The 10,477-nt window shown below is 39.7% G+C and overlaps 1 protein-coding gene across 1 annotated transcript; it reads right to left on the bottom strand.

Annotated features, from left to right (window-relative positions):
• Positions 1–2,181: 2,181 nt before the first annotated feature.
• On the bottom strand, positions 2,182–9,705 carry tmem72 (transmembrane protein 72). The gene is made up of 5 exons (XM_008429733.2): positions 9,625–9,705; positions 5,948–6,014; positions 5,391–5,462; positions 3,621–3,760; positions 2,182–2,848 (listed from the first exon to the last, which is right to left on the bottom strand). Exons 1-5 carry the CDS (start codon positions 9,698–9,700, stop codon positions 2,427–2,429), a joined length of 777 nt encoding a protein of 258 aa, XP_008427955.1. The 5' UTR covers positions 9,701–9,705; the 3' UTR covers positions 2,182–2,426.
• Positions 9,706–10,477: the final 772 nt, after the last annotated feature.

The raw sequence follows: 10,477 nt of genomic DNA, 5'->3' as shown, positions 1-10,477 counted from the left end.
CAAAAAGGTTTGATGCAGAAATGTTATGTTCACACAGTTGTTCACTTAAAAGGTGTCTATTCAGTGACACCCTCCTCAATGAAGATATGTCGCTAAAGAAACTGTCTCTACACAAAGTGGCGTATCAGAGCATATTATGGGAAAGTTAAGTGGAAGGAAAACAGTGTTTTGAAGTTTCTTGTGACGTGGATTGCTCAGTACATCAAGACCCATCACATACAGATGTATAGTATGTCACATTTTCAGACAATGGTTTATGAAGTAAAAATGACAGAACTTATTCTTACAGGTCCAAAATCCTTTTTTTTATGAGCAAGTTTTTATTTTTATTTTTATTTGGAAGATTCCAGAGTCTGAAGGTCCTGAGGAAGGATGGTCAGAATCCAAGTTGCTAAAGATTCAGTATGAAGCTTCCACAGTCAATGATAATTTTAAGAGCCTTGCAGCATGCCAAGATCATTAAAATGAATAGAATTAAGGAGCACCAGGTGGCTCAGTGGAGGAGCATTTGCGCCATATGCAGAGGGTACAGTCTCAGCAGGCTGGGCCAGAGGCATGTTCTCTTCTTTGCTCTCTGCCCTACTTCCTGACAAGCTGTTTATAAGTAAACTAGTCAAAAAACTGAAAAAAACCCCAACAAAACAATATAATCAATACCTTTAAGTGCATTCCTCTTTAGATAATGAATGTACTGTATGAGTTTCAGTTTTCAAATTGATTTACTTACATAAATTAACTTCTCAATAACACTCTATAGATAGAATATTCTAAGGGTATACGCTTTCCACTTGTCCCAGTGCACAGGTTTTTGTTATAATTTATAAAAACCCTCACATTGAACTGATAAGTAAACAAACAAAACCCCCACACAACCTGAGCTGGTGCATATTATTATTCTCTCTCTACTCAGCAGAGCTGAAGTTCCTGCAGCCTGGGAAGATTTATTTCACCCATCCTGTTTTTGAGTCTGGATCTGCCATCTCGGGAACTATGTCAGGGTGGAAACAAGAGCTGAAGGAAGTCTCTCTAACCCTGTGTCTGAATGGGAGCTATGATTTACCATGCACAGAGGAAGTGAGCTGTCCCAACAGCTGACCAACTTCCCTCTTAGAGAACAGCTCTGTAAAAAAAAAAGAAGAAAAAAAAGAGGAAAAGATGGTGGAGTGCTTATGAAAATATGCAGCCTGATTATTATAGGGTCACTCTGCTGCTAATTTACCAGAAATCTTTGTGAGGGCAATAACACAACTCAGGATGTGGGCCAGTGAGTGAATTCAGCATGCTCCAAACAAAGACTCTCTGTCTTTTTCCATAACACACCAGAACGTCTCATCTCGCCTGACTCGATTCACATGTTAAGACACAAAGCAATCAAACAAAGCAACGGAGGGAAGTAGCTGCAGGGGGATGTGATTTGTTTCACTTGTTTAAGCTTTGGGATATTTCTGTGTGTTTTCACGTGTTTGACACCAGATATATCTGTGAAGAGCTTTTTTTTTTTTTTTTGATGAATGAGGTGCTCTGTTTTTATTGATTCCCTCTGCTGAGAGATTGCTGTTTTCAGCCGTACATGTTTCACACCTGCAGCTGAGTGAACAAAGGACCAAGAGGTTTGGGGTGCATTCTTTGGCAGAATAGCACTATTGATTTACAACTTGAACAAAAGGGGAACGTGCATCTTTCATACCCTGATAAAAACCCAGAAGAAAACAAATCTTTTTCTTATCACCCAGCCCCACACAAATATGCTAATTTTATGATTTATGACGCTACGTTACAATCCCTAGACCACAACAGTAGCCACAATAGCATGAGCTACTATTAATCCATATTGTGGTGAGACACAGGCCTGTGGTAGTGGTTGTGCAGGCTATCTTACGTTTCTCTAATCACCATAATAACATGGGCTCCCCTCTCAGAGCTCCGTCTCCATGGTCACCGCTCACACATGACATACACACAATGAGGAGGCTTGAATGTGACTAACACACGTCTGCTCCTTCTTTGACACACTTCTGCATATTTCCTTTTTCCTCTGAATGAAGAAATCAGCTGATCTAATTTATGAGCTTATGAATAATGCATGCTTCAGTAACTGCATTCGTCCACCTTAACATCTGCTCTTCAATCAACGCTGGCTTAGCAAAAACAGGCAATCAGACTAGAAGCTACCACATGCTTGTTGAGAAACGAATGGTTTTTATTACGTTTTTTATTGCTTTTGCAGTGATATTTTAGACATTTTTGAAGGGCAAAAACAAACAAATTTGTACATTTATTGCGAATGACAGCAATCAGTATTTTAGCCATATGATCAGAGCAAAAGGAAAGAACAACACCATGCTCGTTTGGCTATTTTCCACTATTGCACCAAGTCTGAATACATCATGCATGCTTCGCAGTTTGCAAAAAGGAGTATCACTTGTTCAGTCGGTGATCATAGGTGCAGTGTCTGAGGTGGTGTCTGGTTCAGACTCATGCATCTCCTCCATCTCCCTTTCCACAGGCTCCTCCCTTTCTCTGAACCAGACCATCTCTTTCCACCTCCTCCTCCTTTCTGTATGGGCAGGTGCTACTGTTTGCCCCTGCTCCAGCATGGCCTGGACGCTCTCTCCTCTCTCCTGTGGCTCGAAGCAGTGATCTGGGTCTGTGAGGGCCATTTCCCCTCCCTTTCTTCCCGTCAATGCTTGGAAGAACGAGGACGCGCCGTTGGAGCCAGATCTTTCTGTTACGCAGACAGTTGTTAGGCTTTGGTCACTGTTGCTCTCTGGTGGACTCTTGGGAGACTTGCTCTTTGCTTTCTTGCTTAGTATGAAGTTGAAAAAGGCTGTTACCAAAAGCATTGATCCTGCAGTCAAAAATTACATGCCTTTATTTATGGGTTCCCAACAGAATATTGGGTGACTTGCAAAAAGTATTCACACCCCTAAACATTTCCATATTTTGTCACATTACAACCACAAACCTTAATGTATTTTTTGGTACAACATAAAGCTCAGAATTCCTTAATAATGCAAAAAGACAAGTTTTCAAAAGGTTAGATGGAAGGAGCAAAAATACAGAGCAGTCCTAAAAAAAACCTGTTAGAAGCTGAAAGACATCCGAGACTGGGAAGGAGCTTCAAATTCCAGCAAGACAAAAAAAATTAAACATTCATCCAGACCCACGGTGAAATTAGAAGTGTATTCATGTGACATAATGGCTCAACCTAACTCAGTTTGTACAATTGAGTAACAATTCCTGTACTTAGATCTGTTGGAATGTAACATTTCCTAAAAGATCAGCAATGGGACACCTTATTGAGATTTGAATAAAAAAATATAAAAAATATGTTTTTAAATTTCGTTTCACATTTACACCTTAATTTGTCTATTATCTAAACTATCAAGAGAAGATAATGTTGCTTGTGGTTGAAGCAAAATGTGGAAAAAGTTCAAGGAGTGTAAATGCATTTGCAAGGCACTTTTGTTTCCATGATGAAAATAAATAACGCTTTTAAAAGTGTGCAAATGTATCTTACTGCATCAGATTCCGGCATCCCACACTTACTTAAATACAGAGCCGTCAGGTTTTAGAGCAAAAGTATTTACAGCTGTTAATGCTGCTCATGCTATTTTTACCTGGGATGATTGCGTGCCAAACCAACACAGGGTGCAAGAAGCAGACCACTGACATGATGGAGTAGTAGAGAAATTTATGAAAGCCTCCAACACGAGCCATCTTCCCCCACAAGACAAACACTTGCCAGTTTGGAGGACAGCTGCAGATTAAAAGGGGAAATCATAAGAACAGCAGCTGGAAAGTACAGCCTACAAGGAGTTTTACATACAGCGTTCTGTCTTAAAAATCTGAGACAATTAGAACATGTAAAGAAAGACAAGTCTGCCCTCTTCATGGACATTCAAGTTAAACTAGCATGTGTGTGCCAGGCAGTGGCGCAACTACACATTATTCAGGTGGATGCAAAAACATAGATCGGCGCCCCCCCCCCCCCCCCACCGACCGAGGGACGGAACGTCAGGGTGAAGGAGCGACGCTCACTCAGCCCCCCCCCCCCCCGAGGCAACGATACGTGAAGGGTAAAACTCCCTACATTTACCTCGTCATGTGTGCGAGGTGAAGGAGCGTAAGGCGCGCATTAGTGTACGGGAAAACATCATCGGCGCGCCGCCCCCTCCAGACGGGGTTTTGGCGCCCCCTCTGGTGCTGCGCCCCTATGCGTTGCATACCCTGCATACCCACTTTTTGCGCCACTGGTGCCAGGGATGCTTGGATGCTTTCAGCTGAGATTATGTGAAGCGGTTTAGCAGACAGTATCTTACATGCAGTAAGAATAAACAGCACCTACTTGGAGAATCAGTGTGACATTCTTATTTCTTCTTGGGACGAATCCTAGTAGCAAATTTTCTCAAACTAAAAGAATATAACCTTAAATGACACAAGCAGTTTGAGAAAATGTTATGTTTAATTAGTAGGCAATTTCCCCTGTTGCTTCTGCACTTGTTAACGTTGCTATATTTGCCACATCCAGTTAGTTTTGAGTAATTTGCAGCTGCATTGACCAGCCTTGTCTTGCAAACAGATGGTCTAAATCCGCAGCAACAACGGTCGTGGTTAAACTGAGAATGTGAAACTAGTCCTTTTGAGGGGAGATAAATGATAATTTGTAAGACGGGTCATAAAAAGAAGTGTTAGATGTGAACTCAAAACATTAGAATTAAGGCATTTAATTGGGAACAAAAATGATAAAAACCCTCAATCAAAAGTGAACACTATAAAAATACATAGTAAAAATGTGGTCACTTTAAGTGCCTGAAGGTTCATATTAGATTTTGTTGCTGTGTGGTTTATGGTGCATTCAATTTGTCCTTAAAATTCACAATTTCAATGTTCAAAGCTGTTTAAACAAACAAACCACCACCCTGCAGTTGGGGTCTCAAAGTAACCAAGAGTTTAATTGAAAATGGCTGCTTTGCATGTAAAACACATTCAAGTTAACCAGTGTGAACTACATATTTGCGCTTCTGGTGGTTTTTATGTCACTAAATTAGAACCAAAATGGCCTAGAGCAGGGAACATGGTTGTTTAGTGTTTCAGTTCTCCAAATGGAGGCAGATATGCTGTTATTAGCTGTTACTGTCAATATTACTCATTCATTCACACATTCATTTATAAAACACTTTAATGTAGAAGGGAACCAAATGATGTTCAAAAAAAAAAAACAAGCTGACAAGTTAGTGAATTCAAAAAGTTTTCCAGTTTGCTACTAGACTGTCACCTATCCAAAACCTGACTTATGGGACAAATTTAACTGGGCATTACTCCATCATTATGTATGTTCCTTATTCAAAAGCTCCAAACAAATATTTTTAGGGCAGTTGTGTACTTACGGCATACACATGGACAGTAGGGAATCCAGAAAGTATGCCAACTCAAACATCATGATGCCGACAGAGGATGTTCTGCAGAAAGGGAGAAGCATGTCAACATGTCAGTGATGCAACAATTTTTATGTGCTACAAACTGCATATAAATAGCTTGGTTTTGCATTTTTGCAGACACTTTTAAATTATATTTTGTGTGGAGACAGCTTATGTTGTGTAAAAACAAAATAAACTGTCTCTGTCTCAGGAGAGACATTTTCCTCCAGTTTTGTGGGAGTTTGGCTTTGGTACAGAATAATATTAGGAGGAGGAGGAAGACGGATCCCCCTTCTGCACTCCGCACCTCCGCTTAGCCTTTTGACTCCTTCCCATTTCTTTTGCAAGCCTGCATGTGTCATCATTATAAGACAGATGATAACAAAAAGAAACATTTTTAAAAACCCACAGACCACTTTTATTGTTTGATGTCTCATATGTTGCAAAGAAGTGGTACAAAAGTAGAACACAATAAGGTTTTGTAGAAATGATCCAGCATGAGGTAGTTTAAAAATGTAAGCACTTACATCAGGTAGATGCCCAGGCTGTTGAATTCCCCCTGTTGGACTGTCTCCACTCCCACAGAGCACAACACTGAACAATAAAAGAATAAATGAGTTGCTTACTGTCGGAGTAATGAGCAGATTCTGTCCACCAGATGTCAGGGTAAGATCATTATTTGCCGGAGGTTCTGCTGGACTCGGATAACACCTCAAACTAAGATAAATATGTTTAATATTTTCACAAGCGGATGTTGTTCTCTGTTTTGGGGCTTTATTACATATATTTCCCACACTGCTTTTCTGTGTTTCTCGCAGTCTTTCTGGAGGCTCTTTTGTTTTTTGTTTTACTTTGTGTACAAGTAGCATAACATAAAAACTAACCTAAACTTTGCTTTAACGCCTACTTTTTAATTTCAACCCCCTCGAACAGAGCCAACTTAAAATCATCCATTAAGTTAAGTACCAGTAATTTTTGTAATCATTACCATTTATTCTCTCATTGTCACAAAACGTTGATAATAGCTTGCTCATGCTTGGAATTATAGCGCTGGTGTCAACAAATGACTTCACAATGAGTCAACGACAAGTCCAGCGTCACTAAGCCAGTTTGCCCAATTTTCTAGAAGAGGAATGCTGCACCATGCCAAAAGTCTGTGCATTAAATTAGATTTGTGCTCTCATAACAACATCCAGATGTCTGAAATACAAACCAGCTTGTACACAATCATGATTAGAAAAAAGTCTTGGACAATTCAGTGGTTTGTAATCACACCGATTCAGAAAATCTTGATTTGTAAACATCAAGAGATGTTTAGCTCCTCAGCAATGCCAACAATACCATCCATTTCGACACTCTTGCAAATAAGTTAGAGCAATGCTATCTGGAATCACACATTTCAAAATGAACTTTGTAAGAAAAGATAAATGAAGAAGAACATTGCTCTTGAATTGCCAAAGAGGTGAACTCGTGTAAGAGCTCTAGAAAGTTTTCTGTATCAAAACTTCTGTATAATTACTTTTGAAGTAGAATAAGAAGAAAATACATATGTAACACCAAGCAGCAGCTCGTTCAAAAACAATACAAAAATGCCTACATTTCTGTAAGCGTGTATACAGACTGACGTTGCAAACTGTTTTAAAAAATATTTTAAAAAATTGCAGATAAGGATTCACTTGTAATCCTAACTGATCAAAACCCAGCGTGAAACTGAGTCTACTTAAAAATCTATTTATGCAGTGCATGTCTCATTTCTATTGAAAATATAAGCAAGAAAGACGAAAATAATCTTGAATTAAAGTTGGTGCATCTAAAAAGCAGGAAAAAAAGCCCAGAGAATAGGCGAGAAATTCCTTCCTGGTTTAAAGGAGCGTTTACAAGCTGTGATACTTGCCAAAGGGGTTGTTTCTGAACACTGACAATGTCCAATGGCAACTAAGATTTTGTTCCAGACCCAACACTAATTAAAAAAAAACTCAATTATATTACTATATTGAGGAAACACTACATGTTACTTTTTGTTGCTTTTAAAAATCAGGACCCCTTTCTTTTTTTTAGCTGCTTTTTTATAATAAAGAAAAAATGTTACTCGTGAATTTTCTTCAGGCCACTTCACTCATAACTCTAAATGGACATCCCGCAAATTCGATTACTGACTAAAACATCTTTGAAATGACTGTGAAGCCCTCTTTGTATAATAACCTGTATTTTCCCTATGAGATAAGCTTGGCAACGCAACGATCACTGCTTAACACATGGAAGCAATTTCTTTGGCTGGTGTACTCCAACATCCAGAGATGCAATCTTTGCTGGAGGGAAGCTGTGGGAATGTGACTTAAACATGTTCTGGTTCTTGGAGAGTGAGAGGGGAATTAACGCTCAGCTGGATATTAACATACATGCGCTCCCTGCATTAATGTCTGCAGCGAACACACACACAGAGGCCAAAGGGGTGACTCAGACGTGGAGACACGTGAACAGGCAGCCGCTCAGACAGAGGCACACGCACCATAAGCATACATACATGTGTTTTTACACATAAAAAACCCCCAAAACAATGCACACAACCCTGTTGTGGGCGTAAATGTACAAAAGCTTGTTCAGTTAAGCCCTATAACCCAGCTGGATATGAGACTTATAGCTGGTATGATGTGAGGCACATGTCTCCAAGTTAATGTTCATTGTCTGCAGCTGTCTGAATTTAAGAATAGGGGTTCCATGTTTGTCAAGGAGGAACCTGAGAGCTGCTCTTTCCACGTAGGTTTAATGTGCTGCGGGTAATCGGGTGTCTGAGGAAACCACAGGAGGAGGAACAATGATAGCTTGCCATCAAGTGTGCTTTTATGTGTGCTATACATCAACAGAGTGGTGTCCTTTGGGGTCAGGAATACAGTTGACCTTTGTTGAAATATGATCTGTTATTGTAGCACAATGTCTTGCAAAAATATGCTTACACCTTGAACTTTTCACATTGTCCTTGCACTGTAGCCACAAAGGTCAACGTGTTAAAGAATTTAATGTGATTTATAAATGTTAGAAAGTTGAGGAAGTTTTCTTCGATAAATCAGATTTTCTACAAATCCAGAACAGGTAATACTCAGCAGATTTAGGAATCTCAGCACCTGCTGGATGGAGATCTGGCCAGGTGTTAACCTCTCAGAGCAGGAAGTAAGTTAGGAGGAGCTTCGCGCCTTGGATTGGCCTGCATATACTCCACTTCATCTTCCAATAGTCTTCCCTCACTTGCGCTCCTTTTATTGCTTAAAAAAAGCATCATAACAACCCGCTGTGCTTCCATCACCACGAGATGCGGTCAGAAGAGATATGCAGAGTTGGCTTTCCTCGATATTTAGCGATTTGCATTTAAACAGAAACATCTCGTCTGACCAGAGCACCTTGTGCCCGTCTTTCATCTTTTAGATACTTTACTGTGAAACTCCTAGCTTCTTCTCTAAATAATGCTGTCCTTGTCTGACCCATTAATTGAGGTGGCACAACCATTTCTTCAACAGGTGGACAGTTGTGTAAAAATTTTTCATTTTTTAGATTATAATTTAAACATTGCTCTTTCAAAATATTGTTTCACAACCAAACTTTGAATTTTACTTCTTCACAACTGTATTTGTCTTCTGTGCTCTTTAGTCTTCAATGATGTGGTTTGAGTGCTAACGTTCTCTAGCAAACCTCTCAGATCTACACAGAAAAACTGCATTTATATTGGGATTAAATTAGACGCAGGTGGACTCTATTTACTAAAAGGGTGACCTACATACAAATGCATGGCACAGTTTTTAGAAGTTTTTTCAGTGCTTTTAAAGCAATCTATTCTTCTCCGTCCTCTTCATAATTAGGCACCAGTTTTGTTCAAAACATAAAATTCTAGTAAAATACATTCAGTATTTTACTTTACATTCACACCGGGACAAATGTCTTGTAACGTTTCAAAAGCAGAAAGAAAATCAATTTGTATAAATAGTTTTGTAAAGCACTGTGAATTTTATGATATCGTTTCGTGTTAGCAGCAGTTAAAACAAAAGCCCTGCTGCATGTTCTGAACTTTTAATGCTCTTCTTTTGCTGCTTTGATCCCCAAAAGTTCACCGGGATACTGTGAATTGGTAAATAAATCCCTTACATTTTAACTGAATCCCTCTTTAGACATTTCTTTTTTTGCAACACTTTTCAATAAGGCCCACAAGTCCTACCTGTTGCTGTAGAAACACCCAGGATCCTGCAAGCGCACTCCACCACAGTCCACCATCCGCTCCCTGAGTTCCCCATATTATTTTTAGTGGGTTCTTTTTTCCTTTTTCTTTTTTTTTTTTTTTGCAAATTCAGCCTCTATTTGTGCTCTCAGAGTCTCGTCTCTAAAGACGCATTCTACATGGACGGTTGACTGATAGTTGGGTGAACAGTAACAGCGAAAGTCGTGTCATCCATCAGTGTCGGGATGCGAAGACCCCCGGAGAGGACAAGTTCACCTCGAGAAAGTTTGTGGCTCACTGCTCCTGTTGCTCCAGTAACTGCTAATCACTCTCACACAAGCAGCACGCAGCACAAGTTTCACAAAGGCTTTCTGCTCTTGCACCAAGGTGAAACTGTTCAGCTCAGGGTCATTTGATCAGCCAGTCGCATTTTGCATTTAAGCTGGTTAAAAATTACCTCTAGAGAACTAATATGAAACTGCCCTACATGCACACATACAGCATTAACAACAACTCCAGTCAAGCCTTGAAAACTAAAAGAAATAAATGACCAGAAGTCCTTTATTCCCCTTCTTCTCGGGTTATTTTAAAGCAATTCCAAGCAGTATAATCTGCCCATCTTAAAGGCATCCATCAGCGCCACTGATTGCAGCTCTGTTTAGGCATGAGTGTGCTCTGACGGCATACAAACTATAACTTGCGTCAGCATACATGAAAGCAGTTTCTACAGTTTTGGAGATATCATAAACAAAATTCTCTTTAACGCACCAGTGAAACCGTGTATTAGGAGTAGTATAATGGATGAGGGCTAAAGCAGCGCAGAAACAAACAGACCGCCTCTGACATATTCACA

This window comes from Poecilia reticulata, chromosome 15, assembly GCF_904066995.2.
Source record: "Poecilia reticulata chromosome 15, P_reticulata-male-v2, whole genome shotgun sequence".
NCBI classification, from domain to species: Eukaryota; Metazoa; Chordata; class Actinopteri; order Cyprinodontiformes; family Poeciliidae; genus Poecilia; species Poecilia reticulata.
Note: the sequence above shows the minus strand (reverse complement) of the source record. Positions and strands in the feature narration are given on the sequence as shown.

Excerpts from the sequence above, each read along its gene's own strand:
- tmem72 (XM_008429733.2), bottom strand. The coding sequence starts at position 9,700 with ATGGGGAACTCAGGGAGCGGATGGTGGACTGTGGTGGAGTGCGCTTGC. Across the intron at positions 6,015-9,624 it reads GGGTGTTTCTACAGCAACAG|TGTTGTGCTCTGTGGGAGTG; the intron begins GTAGGACTTGTG and ends TTTATTGTTCAG. Across the intron at positions 5,463-5,947 it reads AGCCTGGGCATCTACCTGAT|AACATCCTCTGTCGGCATCA; the intron begins GTAAGTGCTTAC and ends CCCTTTCTGCAG.